This window comes from Gadus morhua, chromosome 2 (genome assembly GCF_902167405.1).
Source record: "Gadus morhua chromosome 2, gadMor3.0, whole genome shotgun sequence".
Lineage (NCBI taxonomy): Eukaryota > Metazoa > Chordata > Actinopteri > Gadiformes > Gadidae > Gadus > Gadus morhua.
Window position 1 is genome coordinate 227,970 of NC_044049.1, and position 23,617 is coordinate 251,586.

General features: G+C 56.2%; 2 protein-coding genes and 1 long non-coding RNA gene across 3 annotated transcripts; 1 reads left to right on the forward strand and 2 right to left on the reverse strand.

Moving 5' to 3' along the window:
• Positions 1-86: 86 nt before the first annotated feature.
• LOC115529479 (cerebellar degeneration-related protein 2-like) lies at positions 87-8,634 on the reverse strand. Its single transcript, XM_030338247.1, has 5 exons — positions 8,205-8,634; positions 5,110-5,222; positions 4,572-4,720; positions 3,015-3,179; positions 87-2,100 (listed from the first exon to the last, which is right to left on the reverse strand). Exons 1-5 carry the CDS (start codon positions 8,281-8,283, stop codon positions 1,188-1,190), a joined length of 1,419 nt encoding a protein of 472 aa, XP_030194107.1. The 5' UTR covers positions 8,284-8,634; the 3' UTR covers positions 87-1,187.
• A 470-nt stretch (positions 8,635-9,104) lies between these two features.
• recql5 (RecQ helicase-like 5) lies at positions 9,105-23,529 on the reverse strand. Its single transcript, XM_030338164.1, has 19 exons — positions 23,245-23,529; positions 22,877-22,998; positions 22,273-22,788; positions 21,639-21,735; positions 21,084-21,195; positions 20,236-20,398; positions 20,055-20,137; positions 15,533-15,751; positions 14,954-15,056; positions 14,456-14,492; positions 14,016-14,074; positions 13,552-13,622; positions 13,154-13,244; positions 12,331-12,537; positions 11,228-11,778; positions 11,082-11,127; positions 10,681-10,935; positions 10,020-10,092; positions 9,105-9,819 (listed from the first exon to the last, which is right to left on the reverse strand). The coding sequence occupies exons 1-19, from the start codon at positions 23,336-23,338 to the stop codon at positions 9,713-9,715; spliced, it is 3,006 nt and encodes a 1,001-aa protein (XP_030194024.1). The 5' UTR covers positions 23,339-23,529; the 3' UTR covers positions 9,105-9,712.
• Positions 17,458-20,044, forward strand: LOC115529563 (uncharacterized). The gene is made up of 4 exons (XR_003973583.1): positions 17,458-17,723; positions 18,377-18,563; positions 18,662-18,844; positions 18,954-20,044. It is a non-coding gene; the product is annotated as an uncharacterized LOC115529563 (long non-coding RNA).
• Positions 23,530-23,617: the final 88 nt, after the last annotated feature.

Here is a 23,617-nt window from a genome sequence, read left to right on the forward strand (position 1 = left end):
AAAGAAGGGGGGGGGGGGGGGTCCGGGGGGGTCCGGGGGACGTGTGCGGGTTGTGTTTCTGCTTTGGTTCAACAAATCAAAACCACTTTAATTCGACGTATGCTTTAATCAAACAATGTTTGGCCTTTTACAACAGAACCTCCCAGCTGACAGAATTGAGGTTTCTCATTGGACGACACTCAGGACATTGGGGGAGGAGTGAGTGGTAGGCCATGTTGTGTTGGAGATGGCAGTCCTCTGATTGGCTGACGGACCGCTGGTTCAACCTGTTGTGCATCGACCAATCGGTGGGCTACAGGTTAAACCAGCCGTCACCGCACAAACTCATGGACATCGCCACAACGTCGGTCCAGGGTCCAAGCAGCCAATGACAGGCCTGCTGTGTGGCAGTGACTGTAGCGCAGCGAGGTCAGTGTGCTCCGTGTGGTGAACACCTGCTCATGTAGAGGTCGATGTGGAGCGTGGGATTATTTTACTGTTGTGGAACAAACTAGCAACTTTCAATCATTATATTTTCTAGCCCAGTATCTGGACAGCCACTGAGAGAGGGCAGTGAGGGAAACTCTTCCTCCGTAGTGTCACTCAGTCAGTGAACCACATCACAAACGGGTCCTCATTCATGGCAGGAGGCCAGCGCTTGTTTCAGAGTATTTCCAGTGTTAGTCGCAGTGCTTTAGTTTTGACAGGAGCTCAAACAAAGCATCTCACTTTTTATAGCAGTGAGACGGGATTTGGCGCATTTTCATTTTAGAGGAATTAGAAATTAGCAAGTGCAGATACCGGTAAACATCCCTTCATTTCTAACCAATCACGACACAACACACAGACCTTTGGAACGGCCCTGTCTTTGGTGTGACAGGCAGCCACTTAGAACCAATCACAAACAGCCATCGTGTAACCTGGGTTTCGCTCAGGGTACCATTGGGTTAATCTTAAAACACGACCAAACAATTAAACCAACGGGCAAGCAAACGAGCAGCATCGTTAACGCTGAGGGGGGGCGAGGGGGGGCCAGGGCCGCAGCGCTGTAAGACGCCCCGACGCTGAGGGACCTCCCAGGACCGCACGTTGGCGTGGCGACGGTGGGAGCTGCGTCGGCATGGAGGCCGTCGTCCAGGATGGGGATGGGAGCTCCGTTGGCGCGGCGACCGTCCCCCGGGGGGAGGAGCTCCGTCCCGGCCCGCCTCTCACTTGGCGCGCTTGCGGCCCTTGTGGGAGGAGTTCATGTGGACCTTGGTCTTCTGCAGGCGAGAGAAGATCTCCTTGAAGAGCGTCTTGTACTCGGGGGCGTTCTGCCCCAGACGCTTGTCCACCTGCTCCACCTGCCGGCTCAGCCCCTCCAGGGCCTCGGGGGTGGAGGGGGGCGAGGGGGGCCCGGCGCAGGCCCCGCCCTCCGCGCCCCCCAGGCTGTAGTCCTTGACGGAGGGGTCCCGGGACACGGGGCGGGAGGTCTGCACCCCGGCGTGGCAGAGCCCCTCCTGGTGGCGCCGGCACTTCCCCAGCAGCTCCTCGTACTTCTCCAGCAGCGTGTGGTACTGCTCGTCCACCTCGCTCAGGATGGACATCCCCCGCCGGCCGCGCGCCACGTAGCCGCCGCCGCCGCCCCGCCGCCCCGCCGCCCCCTCCTCCCGGCCCGAGATGGCGTTGAGCGCCGTGTCGCTGCAGCTCTTCCTGACGGGCCCCTCCCCCCCCCGCGCGGCCCCGCCCCCCCCTTCCGGCTCCGCCTCCTCGGGCGTGTCCGTCTCGGGCGTGTTGGCGAGGAGGGCGTGCTCCAGGTCGCCCGCCGCCGCCCCGCCCCGCCCGCCCAGCAGGAAGGCCCGCGAGCGCCGCAGCTGCTGCATCTCCTCTAGCTCCGCCTCCAGCTCGCGGACGCGGAGCCGGCAGCCCTCGGCCCCCAGGAGCCGGCGCTCCAGGGCCTCCAGCTCCCGCAGCGCGGCGGCGCAGTCGCGCTCGGCGCCCTCCCGCCGGCCGCGCTCCGCCGCCATGTTGTCCCGCAGCGCGGCGAGGGAGTCCTGCAGCCGGCGGTGCTCCTGGTCGGCGGGGGGGGGCTCCAGCAGGTCCACGCTGCCCGGGTGGGCCACCAGGAAGCCGTCCTCGTACCTGGGGGGGGGGGGGGGGGTACTTAAGTGTAAGGATATGATCTGTAGTGTCTGATCCTCTGAGACACACGGCGCCACGGGAGGAAATGGATCCTCAAGGCCTCAACCAACCCAAACATAGAAAGGGTTTCCACACACATTCAACAACAGAGTGTGTGTGTGGAGGACTCTTATTGTGGTAGAGTGGTGAGTGTGTGTATGTGGAGGACTCTTATTGTGGTAGAGGTGTGTGTGTGTGTGGAGGACTCTTATTGTGGTAGAGGGGTGTGTGTGTGGAGGACTCTTATTGTGGTAGAACGGTGAGTGGTGTGTGTGGGGGGCTCTTATTGTGGTAGAGGGGTGTGTGTGTGTGTGGAGGACTCTTATTGTGGTAGAGGGATGTGTTTATGTGTGTAGGACTCTTATTGTGGTAGAGTGGTGTGTGTGTGTGTGTGGAGGACTCTTATTGTGGTAGAGGGGTGTGTGTGTGTGTGTGGAGGACTCTTATTGTGGTAGAGGGGTGTGTGTGTGGAGGACTCTTATTGTGGTAGAACGGTGAGTGGTGTGTGTGGGGGACTCTTATTGTGGTAGAGGGGTGTGTGTGTGTGGAGGACTCTTATTGTGGTAGAGGGGTGTGTTTATGTGTGTAGGACTCTTATTGTGGTAGAGTGGTGTGTGTGTGTGTGTGGAGGACTCTTATTGTGGTAGAGGGGTGTGTTTATGTGTGGAGGACTCTTATTGTGGTAGAGGGGTGTGTGTGTGTGTGGAGGACTCTTATTGTGGTAGAGGGGTGTGTGTGTATGTGTGGAGGACTCTTATTGTGGTAGAGGGGTGTGTGTGTGTGTGTGGAGGACTCTTATTGTGGTAGAGGTGTGTGTGTGTGTGGAGGACTCTTATTGTGGGGTGCGTGCGTGCGTGTGTGCGTGCGTGTGTCACCTGGGTGCGGTGCACAGCTCCTTCAGGCAGGGGAAGGAGCTGACGGTCTTCCTCCTCTCCTTCTTCTCCCTCCGCACCCGGAGCTCCTCCAGCGTGCGGAGCTCCTCCACGCGACCCGACAGCCCGTCAACCTGGGCCTGCAGCGCCTCCGTGGTGCCCGTCAGCCTGCACACACACACACACACAGAGAGAGACACACACACACACACACACACACACACACACACACACACACACACACACACACACACACACACACACACACACACACACACACACACACACACACACACACACACACACACACACAATTGCCATAATGTTAGATCATTAGCTCTTCCGTCGTATTCCCTCATCCTCAGCCTCTGATCAGCAAACTGGTGTCCACTGGGGTGACCACTAGTCTGACCACTGGTGGGACCACTGGTGGGAGCACTGGGGTGACCACTAGTCTGACCACTGGGGTGACCACTAGTCTGACCACTAGTCTGACCACTGGGGTGACCACTGGGGTGACCACTAGTCTGACCACTAGTCTGACCACTGGTGGGAGCACTGGTCGGACCACTAGTCTGACCACTGGGGTGACCACTAGTCTGACCACTGGGGTGACCACTAGTCTGACCACTGGGGTGACCACTGGGGTGACCACTAGTCTGACCACTAGTCTGACCACTGACCACTAGTCTGACCACTGGGGTGACCACTAGTCTGACCACTGGTGGGAGCACTGGTCGGACCAGTAGTTTGACCACTGGGGTGACCACTAGTCTGACCACTAGTCTGACCACTGGCCTGACCACTAGTCTGACCACTGGGGTGACCACTGATGGGACCTCTGGTGGGCCCACTGGTTTGACTGGGCCAACAACAGCAGCCTTGTTCTGGTGAACACAGAGCTGCTCTCAGGCAGCATCAGCCCGCTGAGCCCTGTCGTTGTAATCGCTGCTTTGGAAACAGTCAGTAAGACCGACTTACAGGTTGGAATGCTCTGGGGATTATTAATAAAGGACTTGTTGTGTTATGCAACAACGTGCGGCGCGGGCCACAAACACGATGCTGGTGTTAAAGAAACGCTCAAGAAACACGAGACGGGAGAACGGCAGCTCGGAGGCGTCTGAACATCACCCCACTCTCTCCTCTCCCCGAGGGTCGGCTCTCCCTCTGACGTCAAATATAGTCTCTGATAGGAGGCCTGGCTCTCCTCTAGAGCGGGAGGGAGTGAGGGAGTGAGTGAGGGAGAGGGTGAGGGCTGACCGGTGCATCTTCTGATAGGAGGCCTTGCTCTGTGAAAGAGTGTGAGTGAGCGATTGAATGAGTGAGTGTGTGAGGGATTCATTGAGTAAGTGAGTGAGTGTGTGAATAACTGAGTGAGAGGGTGAGTGAGTGAGAGTGAATGAGTCAGTGAGTGAGGGGGTGAGTCTGACCTGTGGATCTTCTGGTGCGAGGCCTTGCTCTCTGCTAGAGTGAGTGAGTGACTGAGTGAGTGAGGGTGTTATTGAGTGAGAGGTTGAGTGAGTGAGTGAGCGACTGAGTGAGTGAGAGGGTGAGGCTGACCTGTGGATCTTCTGGTGCGAGGCCTTGCTCTCCAGCAGCAGCTTCTCGTTGGTGATCTCCAGAGCGCGCGCTGTGACGTCCAGCTGCTCGTACACCTTGGCGTGCTGCTCGTTGACGTCCCGCAGAACCTCCAGCTGCTTGGCCAGGTACTGGGACACACACACACGCACACGCACACGCACACGCACACGCACACGCACACACACACACACCGAGAGGGAGTGGATTACATCAGGGTCGATTATATAATAATACTGAACGATGGCTTCTATAGTCATGAATAAAGACAGCAGGCCCAATGTGGAGTCACAGGCTGTGAAGAAATAGAAAAATGGTTTGGAAATCCGTGATGTAAAGTGATGCATTAAATTGAAGCCCTTTAGTTTTGGGAGGATCGCCCTGCTGTTCGACCTTCCACCACCAGGGGGAGATACAGCCGTGAAACGCAGCCTCATAACCCAGGGCTGATGAGAGAGGACAGCATGGTGCCAGCTGTCAGGGCTCAGGCGTGCACGTGCGCACACACGCACACACACACCTCTATCTCCTGGGCCTGGTCCTCGTTGATGATGTACATGTGCTGCAGCGAGTCCTCCAACTCCTTGTTGCGTTCCAGAAGAGTCTTCCCCAGCTCTGCTGCCAGGTGGAGGTCTGGGGGGGGGGGCAGAGACACAGGGGGCTTTACACACTGACACACGCACACACACACACACACACACTGAAACACACACACACGGACACACATTGAACCAAGACCTCCATGCTGTGTGGGGATCAGGAAGGCACCTCAGGAAGGTGTTCCTCAGCCTCCTGTCTAATGAGACGTCACCACACATCCTCCTCATCACACTCAGTCCCCACAGGGAGGCCGTTGGTGTAAACACTGAGCTGCTGTGTTCATCTAAATACGGGGAAGGGGGCCTCAAAGTCCCCTTGGTGCAGCAGAAGAAAAGCTTCAAAGCGGTAACGTTTAAAGAGGAACGGTGGTCTGTAGAAAGAGAAATCGATGCGACGTCTAGAAGGAGGTCCCAGACGGGGAGAGGAGGAGAGGCTGAGGGGAGAAGAGAACAGAGAGCCGAGGGAAGCACCCCAGGAGTCAAGGAAGTAGAAGACCGCCAGGATGTATTTCTGTACGCTATGTGGGCTGATGAGAGCCCTAGTTACAGAGTGTGTGTCCGGCTCACTGCCCGCACACACGCGTCTGCTTCTGTACGGCATGAGAGGCCTCACGGCATTGTGTTCAACAAAAGACTGGACACACAACTACACCACGGGCAGCGTGTGAGACTGTACTCACATGTAGCTCGGAGTGACAGGAGTGTGTGTGTGTGTGTGTGTGTGTGTGTGTGTGTGTGTGTGTGTGTGTGTGTGTGTGTGTGTGTGTGTGTGTGTGTGTGTGTGTGTGTGTGTGTGTGTGTGTGTGTGTGTGTGTGTGTGTGTGTGTGTGTCAGATGCATCCCGTCCCTCCCAACGTGCCGATCAGTTATGTAACTCATGTCGGGGAGGGGCGGGACAACCCTAGTGACTGCTACTAATGACCAATCAGCCGTCATCTCGTGTATCACGACCTGTGTTGCACTGCTGGGGTCTCAGTGGGGGGGGGGGGGGGGGGGGGGGGTGTCCCCCAGTCCCCCGTCCCTGGCGACCTCTAGGTCATTTACATTCAGGGCGTTTAGCAGGTGCTTCTATCCAAAGCGACGTCACAGATATTCAAAGGGTCCTCGATGACCGTGTTCAGAGACCTGTTCTCCGTCAGAGAGGTACGCCGGGGGTCTGCATCCCATCAGCACCAGAGACCTGTTCTCCGTCAGAGAGGTACGCCGGGGGTCTGCATCCCATCAGCTCCTCGGACTCTGGGGGAACGTAATCTCCTACAGAGAACTCTGTGCTGAGGCTTAGGCCAGCTGTATGTCTGGACGTCTGTCTGTCTGTAGGTCTGTCTGAAGTGAGTCTGTCTGTGTCTGTCTGTAGTGTGTCTGTAGTGAGTCTGTCTGTCTGTCTGTAGTGAGTCTGTCTGTAGTGAGTCTGTCTGTCTGTCTGTCTGTAGTGAGTCTGTCTGTGTCTGTCTGTAGTTTGTCTGTAGTGAGTCTGTCTGTCTGTAGTGAGTCTGTCTGTCTGTCTGTAGTGAGTCTGTCTGTCTGTAGTGAGTCTGTCTGTCTGTCTGTCTGTAGTGAGTCTGTCTGACTGTAGTGACTGTCTGTCTGAGTCTGTCTGTAGGTCTGTCTGACTGTAGGTCTGTAGAGAGTCTGTCTGTCTGTAGGTCTGTAGTGAGTCTGTCTGACTGTAGGTCTGTAGTGAGTCTGTCTGTCTGAGTCTGAATGTAGGTCTGTCTGACTGTAGGTCTGTAGAGAGTCTGTCTGTAGTGAGTCTGTCTCTATCTCTGTACTGATTCAGTGGCCGCTCCACTGCTCAATGTGTAGAACACAGTATTATATAACATGGACTATTTAAAGGGTTTCCTGCACATGTACAAAGGACCTTTATGCATATTTCTAGGTGACATAATATAAAGGTTAATTAGGCCTGGTTAATTCGAGAATTAGGGCCGATAACAAACAAGGTTATATTGAAGATTATATTTCTATGGGGTGAAATTGTGCCTTAACCTCAATTTTTGATTTATGTAATTTCATGGCTGAACTGAATATGATCCCTGAAGCTAGTCTGAGCTGTGATGAGATCAGCTTAATGCTGCAGACCCATTAAGATCACACACACACACACACACACACACACACACACACACACACACACACACACACACACACACACACACACACACACACACACACACACACACCTACCTCTTTCCCAAAGCAAACACACACAACCTTGTGTATTGTTGGCCGTCTTCCTGATTAAACGGTGGTCTAATTTTGATAAGCTTTGTCAAATCTGACCAGCCTATATTAAATCCAAAGGGGGTGTAACACACACACACACACACACTGGACCCAATTCGTAATCATCAAGGTTGACTGCATGGAGTCGTTGCATAGCTAGATGGAGGCCTTGACCTGGTCTTTGTGGTCCGCCCGGACATGTTGCCCGGGCTGGGTTCACAGATTGGATCAAGTCAGTCATTTAATCGAAGACTCGATTAATTTTGTGTCTGATTCTCTCTGTCTCCCTCTCTCTCTCTCTCACAGACACAGACTGCAAGAGACAACCACCCCACCTAGGTATGATGTAATAGTCTTAGAAGCACACTGTTCAGGATTACAGGGGTCTCATCCACTTATGTGAGGAAGGGGACACAGACCCGAGGCCTGACCCTCTCTCTCATCTCTCTATTCGGAGGAGATCTCCGAGGAAGAGATCAAATGATGAGCAGAACAGGAGAAGAAACTCAAGACTAATGGATGGAGATTGGGGAAAAACGACCAACGTTTAAATCGCTTAATTTGACTCATAAATAACAGTTATGTAATTATATAAACGTTATTCATCAACCTAAATGTTGATTTATAAGACGCGGTCTCCTCCCGGTTTGATGATGCTCTGCTCCACTGACCCCACCAGGTTAACAGATCCAAGCCCCTCAGAGTTAACGATCAGAGGTTCTGTTCCAGCTCCTCGCCGTAATAACATCCCACCCCCATGAGAACTGCGGACCTCAGAGGGATCTCCTACCTTGTTCCAGGTCCCGCTGGTCGTACCAAGGCTCCTCATCCTCCGTCACGAACTCCTCCATCCCGCCCGGCCGGAGCATCGATGTGGTACCGCTGGGGATGCGAACCCAAACCGCCCGGAAGCAGAGCACGCCTCGCGAAGGAAAAAAATAACCAAACGGCGCAGACTCAGATGGAGTCGGCCTGTCCGCGGACCTAGGAGAGAGCACGTCAAACACCGCCCTCCGGGTGCACACCTGCGCGCGCTCAATTCACTAACGCCGTTATAAGCTGATCTTAAATTATATTAAGTAACATCCTTTCAAATGAACACCTGTGTAATTCTGACACTGAAATTCAGCTTCCGAGAACCACTAGAAGGTTTTCATCATCTCGTCTCCTCCCTTACCGCGCAGCAGCAGCGATGATGTCATGGTGGACGGGCACAGTGGGGGCCGTCAGCTGTTCGCGGACACGCCCCTTCGGGGGCGCGCACTGCGCCGACGTCTCCCCCTCTGCCCGGACGACCCGACCCGGGCATCACCGGCATTGTTCAGTTCAAACACACGGGGAGTCGGGGGTACGACCAAAATGGACCACATTAAGTAACACATTGATTAACTCATTAAGCAGAAGAGGAGATCCCACATCAGCACTAGATCTTTATTGTACAAAACAGCACTTTGCGGATCGCAGAGTTGGGTTTCCGTTCGCCCTAATGGACCACTGAGTGAGAGGAGAGAGAGGGGGGGGGGGGGGGGAGACAGGAAGTCTCCCGTAACCATGCACTCAGGGCCGGTCCCCATGGCAACAGTAAAGCTCTTCCAACAAGGAGGAGACTAGTGCTGATCAACAGAAACAGAACAGAACTCACACATCACTACATGAACACGGGTCAGAGGAACCGAGACCAACCTAGATGGAGTGTATACACACAGAGCTTTACCTACGGTAACGAGCTGTGTGGGTTTAATTAAGGTAACGAGCTGTGTGGTTTTAATTAAGGTAACAAGCTGTGTGTTGGAACCATCCGCCGCTGGTCATTATGTTCGTTTGGTTTCAGAGGTTCCAGAGGTTCCAGAGCGCCAGCCGCTGCCAGCAGCAACGAGCAAGACGACGCCTTCTGGGTTAGTGAGTCATCATTCAACCTCAAGTCCGGCTAACGTCTGGCTAACGTCCGGCTAACATCGGGCTAATGTCCAGCTAATATCTGGCTAACATCGGGCTAATGTCCAGCTAACATCGGGCTAATGTCCAGCTAACATCGGGCTAATGTCCAGCTAACATCGGGCTAATGTCCAGCTAATATCTGGCTAACATCGGGCTAATGTCCAGCTAATTTCTGGCTAACGTCTGTCAGCTCTACGTGAGTCGGTGTTCAAGCCGCCGGCCGTCGGCGGGGTTCGGTGTGGTCGTGTCCGAGCAGCAGAACCACAGGAAGTGGCGGGAGGAGGGGGGGCGGGACTTCCCTCGTCAAGTCGCGAGAGGAAGAGGAGGCACTGATGATGAAGAGCACGCGGCCGCCCGCCGCTACGTGGGCCCCTGGGGGGCGCGGAGGAACGCCCAGTCGGCCTCCGCCTTGCAGCGTGACACGCCCCCGAAGAACTGACGGATCAGAGCCTTGGCCTCCGCCTTCACTGTGAGTGAGACAGACAGACAGACAGACAGACAGACAGACAGACAGACAGACAGACAGACAATTAGAACAGCTGTTGCAGTTATTAATCATGGTAATGGAGTCAACATTTAATAAATACAGCTGAAACATAAAAGCGTTGTGTATCCAGACATTTGGAGTACAACCTGCCGGACTGTATTCCACATGGGCGGGGCTTACCTTGGCCCCTCCCTCGGCTCCGCCCCTCGGCCAGGAGGTGAGACAGGTGGCGGGCGAACGCCTTGAACAGCTCCTTCAACACAGACCAGCGCAGCTCGTTAACCCCCGGGCTGCCGACGGCCCGCAGACATCAGAGAGGCAGAACCCACGGTCGAATTTTACGTCTGGTCGATCAATTGTGTCCTCGTCACCTCGTTCTAAAAACGTCTCGAGTGTAACCGGGTGCATTAACATGCTTTTTAACTGCCCCCGCCCCTCACCGTGGGGGAGAACTGCCCCCGCCCCTCACCGTGGGGGAGCACTGCCCCCGCCCCTCACCGTGGGGGAGCACTGCCCCCGCCCCTCTCCGTGGGGGAGCACTGCCCCCGCCCCTCTCCGTGGGGGAGAACTGCCCCCGCCCCTCACCGTGGGGGAGCACTGCCCCCGCCCCTCACCGTGGGGGAGAACTGCCCCCGCCCCTCACCGTGGGGGAGCACTGCCCCCGCCCCTCACCGTGGGGGAGCACTGCCCCCTCACCGTGGGGGAGAACTGCCCCCGCCCCTCACCGTGGGGGAGCACTGCCCCCGCCCCTCAGCGTGGGGGAGCACTGCCCCCGCCCCTCAGCGTGGGGGAGCACTGCCCCCGCCCCTCACCGTGGGGGAGCACTGCCCCCGCCCCTCACCTTGGTGCAGAACTTGCCCTGCTTGTAGAAGGGGTCCAGGCAGCGGACCACCACGTCTGCCACCTCCTTCAGGGTCGCCGGCGTGGGGGGCGTGTCGCTGACCTTCAGCAGACTCTCCTCCACCTGGGGGTTAAAGGTCACCCTGCGCCTGCAGACGTCCTCCGGCTCCTCCCGGCCGTGCTGGGCGGGGGGCGGGGCCGGGGGCGGGGCCGAGGGCGGGGCCTCGCCGTGCCCGGCAGCTCCGTCACCTGAGGGCTGAACGGAGTATAGGTGTTGTAGTGGGTATTGGATCAGGGGCTTCAAAATAAGAGCCCCTTCAGCTCTAGCTGAGCTCGTCTGTAAGGCCTTCATGCTGCTTTAGACCTGAAACCAGTTCAAGGTTTAGAACCACAGAGACCTACCCTCTGGGCGGGAGGAGGTCCGGGCTCCTCGTCGGCAGGAGTCAGGCTGAGGGAGGAAGCAGACCCTGATTAACCCCCGAGGACACGACTGATCACTGGCACCGAGCTCGTTACCGAGGCATCGTGTTACCACGGAGACGCCTTACTCTGCTGGCTTCTCCTCGTCCGGGTCAGCCGACCCACGGAGCCGGTCCCAGCCCCCCGTCCCAGGAACCTCCATCACATCATCATCGTCTTCGTCTTCATCATCCTCGATCACGACCACGTCGGAGACGAAGGCGGTGTCCATGACAACCGACTCAGCAGGGTCCTCGTCGTCGTCGTCTGTTTGTGGAACGGCTTCTGCCTCTGGCGGGTGTCCCAGCGGACCGCCGGTTGCCGTGGGAACGTCCCCGGCGGTCTCAGGGCCCCCCCCGAAGTACAGCGAGATGCTGCGGGTGTTCTTGGCCGCCTCCTCCATCTTCTGCTGCTTCCTGCTGGGGGCGCGGCCCACCCGGCTGGCCCCGCCCACGGGGTCCTTCACCTCCGTCTCCCCCGACGACGCTGCGGCGGCGGCTGCGGCGGCGGGCTCCCCGGGGGCGTCGGGGTAGAAGCCCCCGCCCCCGGCGTCCCGCCCCGAGACCTGCAGCAGCTCCCGGGCCGTCTGGAAGGGGTCCGAGGACCCCCGCAGCCCCGCCCCCACCCGCTTACGCTTCAGCTGGGGGGGGGAGGGGGGACAATTAGAGACGGCGTCACGGTGAGTCAAACATCACTCAGGTGTGGTGAGGGGGTGGAGGGGGGTTTGGTCTGTGAGGGGGTGGTCCGAGTGTGGTGGGGTGTGAGGGGGTGGTCTGAGTGTGGTGGGGGGGGTGGGGGTGGTCTGAGTGTGGTGGGGGGGGTGGGGGTGGTCCGAGTGTGGTGGGGGGGGTGGGGGTGGTCTGAGTGTGGTGGGGTGTGTGGGGGGGGTCTGAGTGTGGTGGGGGGGGTGGGGGTGGTCCGAGTGTGGTGGGGTGTGTGGGGGGGGTCTGAGTGTGGTGGGGGGGGTGGGGGTGGTCCGAGTGTGGTGGGTGTGTGGGGGTGGTCCGAGTGTGGTGGGGGGGTGGGGGTGGGGGTGGTCCGAGTGTGGTGGGTGTGTGGGGGTGGTCCGAGTGTGGTGGGGGTGGTCTGAGTGTGGTGGGGGGGGGTGGGGGTGGTCCGAGTGTGGTGGGGGGGGTTGAGGGTGGACTGTGGATGTGATGTGGGTGTGTTGAGGGGGTAGCGGGGGTCTTACGGAGTAGACCTGGTAGGCGGTGGTGAAGCCCCCCTGCTCCCCCGGAGGCTGATGGGAGGAGCTCGACCCGGAGGAGGAGGAGTCCACCCCCGTCGCCATGGAAACACCAGAATCACTGCTGGTCCGGTCGGAGGCCCCGCCCTCCTTCTCTTCTTCTGCTCTTCCCGTGGCCGTCGTCATGGCAGCGCCTTTCTTCACCTCCGACACCTCCAGAGACAAACGGCGTTAGGGTCAGGCCTCCAGCGTCCCCTGATCAATACCTGATATCAGACGGCTCTGTGGGAGGGTGGGCCCGTCCGACTGGACACCTGCAGTGCATCGACCAATCAGGAAGCCCAGGTTCAACCAGCCTCCCCCCACACTCAGAGACCTCCAGCCTGGCAGCCCGGAGCCCCATGCCGTGAGTCACCGTCTGGAGGCCGACGGTGAACCGGCCCCAGCCCAGCGCCCTGCGACCTCGTCTGGAGGAGCCCAGTGAGCCCCCATCACGCTACAGTATTACTGGAGCTCTGCGTTTTAGATATCTCTGTTTGTATGCTGGGTCATAATTCAGGCCCAGGAAGTGTTCAGAAGGTCAACCTGCGGGCCCTCAGGAGGTCAACATGAGGGCCCTCAGGAGGTCAACATGAGGGCCCTCAGGAGGTCAACATGCGGGCCTTCCGGAGGCCAACATGCGGGCCCTCAGGAGGTCAACATGAGGGCCCTCAGGAGGTCAACATGAGGGCCCTCAGGAGGTCAACATGAGGGCCCTCAGGAGGTCAACACGGTGGCCCTCAGAAGGTCAACATGCGGGCCCTTCAGACGGTCAACAAGAGGGGGATACCTTCTTCAGGACGCCGGCCTTGTACAGGTTGGAGGACTTGCTGCTCTTGAAGACCTCGTACTCCAGGTCCACGGAGAGGGAGACCACGTCGCTGAGCGGAGAGGAGGGAGACGGTAGGGTTAGAGGGGCAGAGCCCAGGGGTTAAGGGGGCGGGGCATAGGGTTAAAGGGGTGGAGCTTAGGGTTTAGTTTCACTTGGCGCTGAGATTGCAGGATCCCACCAACAGAACGTCGATAAAGGGGCTCGTTCTTAGGGAGCGAAAACACCTTTCTCATTTTCATGGAATATTATTTTCAATTTCTCTTCCAAGTCCGTTACAATAAAAGCCACTTAATTCGACACACTGCCCCTTTAAATCCTGTTTGTATGCGTGTGACTGTGTGTTTGTGTGTCATTACTTGTAGGTCTTTTCCGCCCCCTGGTGGCCGTAGAGCGCTTCCTGCAGCAGAGAGAGGCAATGCTCCCTGGCCTGGAATCACAACGCATCATCATTAATTCATGTCCTGCAAGTAAAAACCATTCAGATGAATCATAAAATAGAGACTGCTTAAAGGATGGCTTGAAGTTGCTTACATTTATTTATCAAACACATTTCTTTAGAATCAATCACGATCTAATTGTGACAACCATGGGGATTTCTACGGGCTTGATCAATTAAATAATAATCTGAATGTTTACAATGTTTACAGAACTAATTCAAGAAAGCGCCATAAACCACCCAACCCCTCAGAACCACGTCCAACACCACGGCAATACGGCTCCAGCTTGATCCAGGTTAGAAACCCAGAGGGGCGTGGTCCCACAGAACACCACCAGGTGGCGCCCTTCAGGCCGTGCGTGTGAGGGTTCGCCCTGCACCCACCTTCACGGTCAGGCGTGGAACCTTCCGGCTGCTGGCATCCCTTAACGGGCAGCCCTCATCTAGAACAACAACAACAACAACAACTTGAGCCTTCTTTATACGAAGCTACTGCTTCAGTCAGGGTGACAACACCCCCGTCTGTACGATCACAATCATCCCTGACTCTCCCTCCCCCCCCCCACTGAGCGCGTGCGTTAGACCCGCTGCCCACCGGTCCGCCACCTGGCAGCGTCCCGGGCCGGACTCAGAGACCCAGAACCGCCGCCGCCGCCGCCACCGAGCCGCTAGTGCTAGCGTCTGGTCTGAACACCGCTGATGTTTGTGGGTGACTGTGGACGTCGATTTCAAAAAGCCTTCCTCATCTAGTGTGCTCCTCATCTAGGGTGTACACAGAGCGGTCGCCCCTGGAGGGGGGGGTCCTAGGATGGGGGGCACCTCACCTGGGAGGGTAAAGTCTTCTTTGGATCCTTCAGACACCTGAAAGAAATGAAACACAAGATAGAAATAAGGGGCACACTGAACTGCCTTCACGTGTGTGTGTGTGTGTGTGTGTGTGTGTGTGTGTGTGTGTGTGTGTGTGTGTGTGTGTGTGTGTGTGTGTGTGTGTGTGTGTGTGTGTGTGTGTGTCTGTGTCTGTGTGTGTGTGTGTGTGTGTGTTCATCCAGAGAGCACTGAGCAAGATGAACTGTTACAGACTGTTGTTGCCCCGAGACGCACACACCTGTCTGGCAGATGTGGAGACAAACAAACAGTACGCAGTGTGGTGGGCTCTGGGGCGCTTCCAATGGAGAACACACCGTTCAGATATGCAGACAGTCTGCCACACACACACACACACACACACACACACACACACACACACACACACACACACACACACACACACACACACACACACACACACACACACACACACACACACACACACACACACACACCTTGCGCAGGTTCATCTGCTTCTTGAAGAGGTTGCCAAACTGCTTCTTCCTCAGTAAAGGGTCTTCGTCGCCACTGCCTCCCTCCTCGCCCTCTTCATCGTGCCTGGGGGACACAAAGCCTCCGGTTACCCCCAGCAGCCGAGCGGCTGGCGCTAACACAGCCCAACTCCAATGCACGTGGAGACCAGTGCACGTGGAGACCAGTGCACCTGGAGACCAGTGCACGTGGAGACCAGTGCACGTGGAGACCAGGGTGAGAACGGGTGTCATGGGCCTCAGGGTCAGGGTATGTGAAGACGTTTCACACGGCCAAATAGGCCGTCTTATGCACGTTCACACTGCACGAGGAAAATCGCCGGATTGAGCTAGCACCTCAATTGACCCTCCCGGACCACACACACATTGGTGGTTTCGGGTGACCTTTGAGGCGTCGCTGCGTTGCCTGGATTTTATCCTTTGGATAAAAAACAAGTGGTCAGCTAAAGGAAGTTGTATGTTGGATATGTTGGCCTTTTCTCACTAGGAAACAGTTAAGTGTTTGTAGCCTACACTTGGATGTACACTCGCCTGGCGCCCTACCTCTCGAAGCCATAGCCCTTCCTGCCGCCGGCGTAGAGGTCGCGGTCGAAGCCGAAGGCGCCCGGGGGGGCGTGGCTCTGGGCGCCCGCGATGCGCGTCCCGGCCGACGCCTTCTCCAGCTGCGCCCGCACCTTCCTGGGGTCGCGGCAGAAGTCGCAGGCCCCGGAGCAGCTGGGCGGCGCGTTGCCGAAGAACTTGGAGATGGTGGCGTGACGGCAGCTGGGGGGCGCACGCTCGTTAGCAGAGGAGGGCTGGGGGGTCAGGGCTGGGGGGTCAGGGCTGGGGGGTCAGGACTGGGGGGTCAGGGCTGGGGGGTCAGGGCTGGGGGGTCAGGGCTGGGGGGTCAGGGCTGGGGGGTCAGGGCTGGGGGGTCAGGGCTGGGGGGTCAGGACTGGGACCAGGACCCAGCCCACTGGGACCAGCACCCAGCTCACTGGGACCAGCACCCAGCCCACTGGGACCAGGACCCAGCCCACTGGGACCGGGACCCAGCCCACTGGGACCGGGACCCAGCCCACTGGGACCAGGACCCAGCCCACTGGGACCAGGACCCAGCCCACTGGGACCAGGACCCAGCTCACTGGGACCAGGACCCAGCCCACTGGGACCAGCACCCAGCCCACTGGGACCAGCACCCAATGAGCTGGGACCAGGACCCAGCTCACTGGGACCAGGACCCAGCCCACTGGGACCAGGACCCAGCCCACTGGGACCAGCACCCAGTGAGCTGGGACCAGGACCCAGCTCACTGGGACCAGGACCCAGCCCACTGGGACCAGGACCCAGCCCACTGGGACCAGGACCCAGCCCACTGGGACCAGGACCCAGCCCACTGGGACCAGGGCCCAGCTCCAGGACCCATCCCACTCAGTCAACAAAGATGTGTATCCTAGACTAGCATCCTCTGCCAAGTGTGATATAACATGAGTACGTCCCCAGCTGATAGGTGAAACCTGTTTAGTGAGTATTATGGGCGAGGTGAATTGACATAGCATCGTGGTTTAATACTAAATCTCAATATTCGTGACACTGTTTCTACAGTAGATCATAGTTCAGTTCATGACGAACGCAGAAGCTAATTAAATCAAGACGACAAACAATTGCAGATTAACAAGTGCAGTGCCAGCGGGTCGCTCTCAATGCCAGCAAGGAGGTTCCACCACACAAGGTCTGCTGGAGAGAGCAGAACACTGTGACCCACGTCTCTCTATCCTAACCAGAGAGAGGAGGTGAACCAGAGAGAGGAGGTGAACCAGAGAGAGGAGGTGAACCAGAGAGAGGAGGTGAACCAGAGAGAGGAGGTGAACCAGAGAGAGGAGGTGAACCAGAGAGAGGAGGTGAACCAGAGAGAGGAGGTGAACCAGAGAGAGGAGGTGAACACTGTGTCCCACGTCTCTCTATCCTAACCAGAGAGAGGAGGTGAACCAGAGAGAGGAGGTGAACCAGAGAGAGGAGGTGAACCAGAGAGAGGAGATGAACCAGAGAGAGGAGGTGAACCAGAGAGAGGAGGTGAACCAGAGAGAGGTGAACCAGAGAGAGGAGGTGAACCAGAGAGAGGAGGTGAACACCGTCTCTCCGTCCTAACCAGAGAGAGGAGGTGAACACCGTCTCTCCGTCCTAACCAGAGAGAGGAGGTGAACACCGTCTCTCCGTCCTAACCAGAGAGAGGAGGTGAACACCGTCTCCCCCTCCTCTCCGTCCTAACCAGAGAGAGGAGGTGAACCAGAGAGAGGAGGTGAACCAGAGAGAGGAGGTGAACCAGAGAGAGGAGGTGAACCAGAGAGAGGAGGTGAACCAGAGAGAGGAGGTGAACCAGAGAGAGGAGGTGAACCAGAGAGAGGAGGTGAACACCGTCTCCCCCTCCTCTCCGTCCTAACCAGAGAGAGGAGGTGAACCAGAGAGAGGAGGTGAACCAGAGAGAGGAGGTGAACCAGAGAGAGGAGGGCAAACAGAAGGAGTACAGGCGATCAGAACAAGGAGATAACACCTGTAAGCTCAGGCAGTGGAGAGAGACTCCCTTTAACTCTCTCTCTCTTCTCTCTCTCCCCCAGCTGGCTGCGGTGAGGATGGGAGGAAGGGGGCGTGGCCTGGCCTGGCCCCTCCTCTCCCCTGACATGCTGCTGGCTGAACAACACAGACACAACACCACCACTCGCAGGAGGCTCTGAGCTGGGAGGACTCCACACTCCAGGTAAGACCCCTTTAAGTGTCCTCTCCCCTTCTAGAGATCCCCACAGGGGGGGGAACACCTCAGACGTGTTTGATGACGGGGATAAGGGCTTCCTGGGTGTAGGGTAGTGGACCGGTCTGTGTGGACCGCAGGGACAGTAACAGGGTGTGTAGAGGCTAGTCTGCGTTTAAACCCAGAGTGTGACCCAGGGCCGAGGGAATGTGTGGAATGCCTCCAGGTGTTCCCCAGACGTCGGCCGCCCCTCCCTGGGAGGCGTGGAGGCGCTGGGAGACTCAGATGACACACGCAGTATTCGACGTGCGTGTGCGATATTTAGGGAACGGGTGAACTCGTTGGCGTAGCCTTCAGGCTCATCGTATCAGTATGGAACATCTGCCTGATGTGAAACTGTTCACAACAACAATGAATGCGTCATTAGTAATTAAAATATGATCAAAGATACAGTTCAATTCAAAGTTGTTCTTGGTAAAACTCCCAGCGAGAACCATGAAGTGATCAATAGTTCTCCATCGCTGACCCTGTGGCCAACGTTGACCTTCTGTTGACGAGCTGTTCACAGTCCTCTTGACAGGTCACATGACAAGAGCCTTGGGGACCCCTGTTATACAGGAGAAGTCGCAGGAGTCTAACCAACCATTTGTATTGTTGTAAAGGTCTTATAGGCGCCCTGTACGTACTGTTAACAAACGGCTGTTAACAAACTGAGCTCTGCTGGAGCACTCCCACCTCCGTCCACACCAACGCCTCCCTCGCTTATATTCCACTTCAGAGAAAGTCAGAGACACTCGGCAAGAAAAACCACATGCTTTGGCCCGGCACACTCCCTAAGAAGTTTCAGAAGTAAGTCTCAGAAATGCAGATAATTCCCTCATACTACACCCCCACCCAGGTGAACGTGGACTGAGCTGAACACACTCCTGTACCCCGTTGGACCTTAGGGAGCGTTCCGGTCCCGTGTTCTGAGGAGCGACCCGGCCCCCCAGTGACCCCCCCGCCCGGCAGCATGGAGGCCCGCGAGCAGACCCTCAGCCTGCTGAACACGCTGTGGTCCAAGCTAGAGGGGCTGCCCAACGCCGACCCCCTGGAGCTGGGGGCCTTCTTCATCATCCTGGCCTTCATCTGTGAGTCCCGCCCCCCGGGGCCCCTGGTGGGGCCCTCAGGTCCACTCTGGGGCCTCAGGTGTGTTGATCTGTCGGTGAGTGCCTGACCGTCTGTCCCTCACCCCCCCAGTGCTCGTGGTCCTCATGGTGGTCCTGGCCTCTCTGTCCTGCTGCTGCTGCTGCTGCAAGCCCAAGGGGGCCCGGATCTGAGCCCCCAGCCGGACTACAGCGACCCGGGACCGGTCTACAACCGGGACCGGTCTACAGCGACCCGGGACCGGTCTACAGCGACCCGGGACCGGTCTACACCCGGGACCGGTCTACAGCGACCCGGGACCGGTCTACAGTGACCCGGGACCGGTGTACAGGAGGCAACACATTCTGAGGACTAACCCCACGGCTCGATAGAGAGAGGACAAACTCCCCTCCCCCCTCTCTCTCCCTCTCTCTCTCTCTCCACCTCTGTCTCTCTCTCCCTCTCTCTCCCCCCCTCTCTCCGAGTAAGGATCCTCAGAATGGGAGCTGATCTGAGAGGGGTCAAACAGCAGGACTTTGTGAGGCTGCTGGGTGATCTAAAGCTAAACATGGAGGCCGTAGACCGAGGTGTTCACTGCGGCGGCAGCAGTCAGCACGGCCCAGTGAGAGGGTAAACAGTGCGTTAGACCAGCCCTTTATCAACACGGCCACAGCTGGCAGATACTGACAAGGATATCCTGAAACACGTCCAAATAGAAACACACCATCACACACACACACACACATAATATCACATACACACTTTCAGGAACATCCACATTCCGACAATTCAGATGTCCAATAATGCTGCCGTTGACCTGAATAAGGGGCGGGTCTCTTTGGTAATGAGCTTGTGTGCGTGTGCGCGTGTGTGCGTGTGCGTGCGTGTCATGCAATGCCCTGGGCTTAGCTGGAAGCTTGATTCTAAATGAGGATGAGTCATAATCAAAAAGTCTTCTCTAAAAACTCACTAGAGATGTAAACAACCCAAAATCTTGGGAGTTGATGTTAGTTTTGCTAACCAAACAAAAGCTCTAATGTTCAACTCTGCCCTCTGCCGTTTGTAAATGATATTCAAATAATGTTTAGAGCGAGGCCTATGAAAGTCTTTATAGTCTTAGTATTGATCCATTTCATCATGCATGTTTGGTTGTGTGTGCGTTTGTACCTTATGTAAAAACTAATAAAAAGGGATCTGAACTCAAAGCCCGCTCACCTTTCCTGCGTGCAGAACGACACCATGGCCTCGAAGTCCGTGATCCCCGACTTGTCCGTCTCCTTCTGAGCCCCCCGCTTCGCCTGCAGAGAACCCCCCCAACGTGTGAATAAGGGTCTATAGAGCTTTAGAAGGGGCCGGTGCCGGGCGTCCTTCAGGGGCGTCCTGCAGGGGGCGCTACCTGCTTGCGGCCGGCCTCCTTGCGGATGAGGAAGAGGAGCTGATCCTTGTCGCGCGGGGAGTAGTAGGTCCGGCAGGAGGAGGGCCGCCCGTCTCGGCCCGCGCGCCCCGACTCCTGGTAGTAGCTGGCCAGGGACTTGGCCAGGTTCCAGTGGGCCACGAACCTACAGGGGGGGGGGGGGGCGGGGGGGGCGCGACCACACGACACACCGCGGCGTGGGAACGAGAGAACGTCAGGCAAGGCTGAGGCCGACACACCAATCTATCAAAGCGATCAATCAGAGCTGAGAATTAGCAGAACGTTGACAGAGAATCGGATCCTGTTTTCACGTTTTTTATGATGAATCTCCTGCGTAACGTGATGAGGAACAGTGGACATGCGTCTCTCGTCTCTCTCCACTGGTAGAAGGTCTGACACAGACCTGGAGAGTCAAACCTCTACCACTGGAAAAACAAGGTTTTTTCCAAACCTATTCAATCTACTTGTTAAACATTTCACTTTGACTTCAATCCTTTCGGGATCGTCTTCCTCCTGGTTGGATAAAGGCATGGGTTTGATTCCTTAGACGCTCCTGGTTTAAAACGTGACAAAGGTCAACATGTGGCAGTTGGATCTCAGGTGTTTCACTACAACATGACATCGTCATTATGAAGTCAAAGTTGAGCAGAGGAAACCTAGCTGAGACATCCCATCGTCGGCTCACCTGAGTTTAGCCTAAACCCAGCTGAGATCTGCCCCTTCGTCGGCTCACCTGAGGTTAGCCTAAACCCAGCTGAGATCTGCCCCTTCGTCGGCTCACCTGAGGTTAGCCTAAACCCAGCTGAGATCTGCCCCTTCGTCCGCCTCACCTGACGTTGGCCTTGTCCACCCCCATCCCGAAGCTGATGGTAGCCACAATGACCAGCACCTTGCCCTGCATCCAGTCGCTCTGGACCTCCGAGCGGTCGGCCGTCTTCAGACCTGGAGGGCAGAGGGGTATAGAGAGAGGCTTTCACTGTGTGAGGACCTCCTTCTCTTTTATCACTGGGCTGGTGACGCTTTACAGTAAGGGCACATTCATTAACATTAGTCAATGCAGTGATACACATTAATAGACAGTTAATTAAGAGTAAACTAATAGTCTAGTAATAATTAACGACTGGTGTTCATGTTAACTACGGTATTCTATGTATACATTATTGAATAGGGGAAGGGGTTAATCATAGCACTAACACTTATTCTAATGCTATACAATAATACTTATTAATGCATTAACTAATGTGAATTACCAATTTATTAAGGTTCCCTTATTGTAAAAGGTTACCGATGGCTCTGAGTACTTTACGATTAGCATCCTCACAGATCAGGTGAGCACTCCCTGACTCTATAGGCTGACTCTATAGGACGATGTGGGGGAGCCTGACCTGCGTGGTAGGCCTTGGACAGCACCCCCAGCTTGGTCAGCTGGTACGCCACCGTCTCACAGTTGTCTCTGGTCCGGCAGTAGACGATCCCACAGCCCTGCTCACACCAACACATGCAGGGTTCTGTTTCAGTCTCAAAATGAAACCGGCACTAAACATCAACGGGATGTTTAGGACGATGCTTCTTTACGAAGTACTGAGAGCGAACATGAGGAGAAGAAGAGGATACTTGATAATAGTTTGTGTCTAATATTCTCAGATGACAATCCATTGATTCCAGGAAGTAAATACAGGCGTCACAAACCGCAACAATCCATTGCACGTCTGTTTACACGGCCAAAGGAAACACAGGCAATAGGCCTTGTAGCGACGCAGGTTCAATTCCCACCTGCAGTCCTATCACCCCCCTATCACCCCCCTATCACCCCCCTCATCTACAACCCACAGCTCCTCTCTTTACCCTCTTGTCCATAAAGGAATACAACAAAAACAATAAATTCATATTAATATCTTTTCAGCTCAGGACTTGGCAGGTCCTTGAAACGCGGTTAGATCTTAGAGCTGGTCCCGGTGGGTCCCGGACCCCTAGTGGGTCCAAGACCCCTGGTGGGTCCCGGCTGCCGGCTGAACCCACCTCCTCCCCCCCGCCGGCGGCCAGCGCCTCCTTCACGAAGGCGTGCAGGTGGGCGTAGGGCTCCTCCAGCGCCTCCCTGAAGATGACGTCGTAGTACAGGTTGCTGCGGAACACAGGCGTGGTGTAGCACAGCACGGCGTGCAGCTGCAGAGACTCCTCGATGTCCTTCTGCACCTTCTGGGGCGCCGTGGCCGTCAGCGCCACACACACCACCCCCTTCAGACGCTTGCGCAGCTTGCCCAGCTTGAGGTAGTCGGGTCTGAAGTCGTGGCCCCACTGGGAGACGCAGTGCGCCTCGTCCACGGCCAGCAGCGACAGCAGCCGGCGGGACAGCAGGCCGGTCAGGCAGGGCTGGAAGGACGGCGACGCCACCATCTCCGGGGTGATGTAGAGCAGCTTCAGCCGGGGGCTCTCGCTCTCCAGGTCCGTGAGGATCAGCCGACGCTCCCCGGCCGGAAGCTTGGAGTTGATGGAGCAGGCGGGAATGTTCAGCTCCCGGAGGTGGTCCACTTGGTCCTGGCGGGACAATGAGGAATGATGCCTCATCTAATGGACGATAGCTCTTAGCTAAACAAATGGTAATTTAACCGGGCTAAGGACTGACCTGAATGAGAGCGATGAGCGGCGATATGACCAGAGTGATGCCTTTAGACATGACTGCAGGGAGCTGGTAGCAGAGAGACTTTCCTGCTCCGGTGGGCATACACACAAACACATCCCGGTCCCCTGGAGAACATGTTCACTCTGTTATAGTAACAAGGCATCCGACATTTACAATTTACTTTAAAGCGACTGAAGCTCAACAATTCGTTTTTATAACTAAGTCGTATTTCCATAATTTTAAGAGGAACATATACAGTGTTTTGTTGTCTTAGTGACAGCCACTTAAAGTTGACACTAGCAGCTAATGCCTGGCTCATTAACCGGAATTATCTTCAGCTATCTTAGGGGAAAGGCTTAGGCAGTCTCTACCTTTGAGGACCGCTTTGACGACATCCTCCTGGAGCTTCGACCTGAAGCTATCGAAGCCGAAGTGCTTTTTTAAAGCCTCTTTTAACGAAGCCATCTGTGATCTTTGCTGAAGTTAAAGAATCCTCCTGGCTTTAAACATCCTCAGTGGGTCGCAGCGAGATGACGTCAAAGCATTCATGGACACTTGTAAGTGGATCGGAACTATCCGGACTTTTTTTTTATTAACCTAGGAGGCATAATTATAAGTAAATAGTAATAATAACAATATTATTTCGATTTCAGCCTTATATACATTTTTGTTGTTTAATACGCCATCCACAACCGTCCAAGCCGCCATGTGTTTATGTTTTGTAATGAGAGCGCAACAACAGCT

Excerpts from the sequence above, each read along its gene's own strand:
- LOC115529479 (XM_030338247.1), bottom strand. The coding sequence starts at position 8,283 with ATGCTCCGGCCGGGCGGGATGGAGGAGTTCGTGACGGAGGATGAGGAG. Across the intron at positions 5,223-8,204 it reads CCAGCGGGACCTGGAACAAG|ACCTCCACCTGGCAGCAGAG; the intron begins GTAGGAGATCCC and ends CCCCCCCCCCAG. Across the intron at positions 3,180-4,571 it reads TCGCACCAGAAGATCCACAG|GCTGACGGGCACCACGGAGG; the intron begins GTCAGCCTCACC and ends GTGTGTGTGCAG.
- recql5 (XM_030338164.1), bottom strand. The coding sequence starts at position 23,338 with ATGGCTTCGTTAAAAGAGGCTTTAAAAAAGCACTTCGGCTTCGATAGC. Across the intron at positions 22,999-23,244 it reads CGTCAAAGCGGTCCTCAAAG|GGGACCGGGATGTGTTTGTG; the intron begins GTAGAGACTGCC and ends CATGTTCTCCAG. Across the intron at positions 12,538-13,153 it reads AGGCCGGCGTCCTGAAGAAG|GTGTCGGAGGTGAAGAAAGG; the intron begins GTATCCCCCTCT and ends TTGTCTCTGGAG.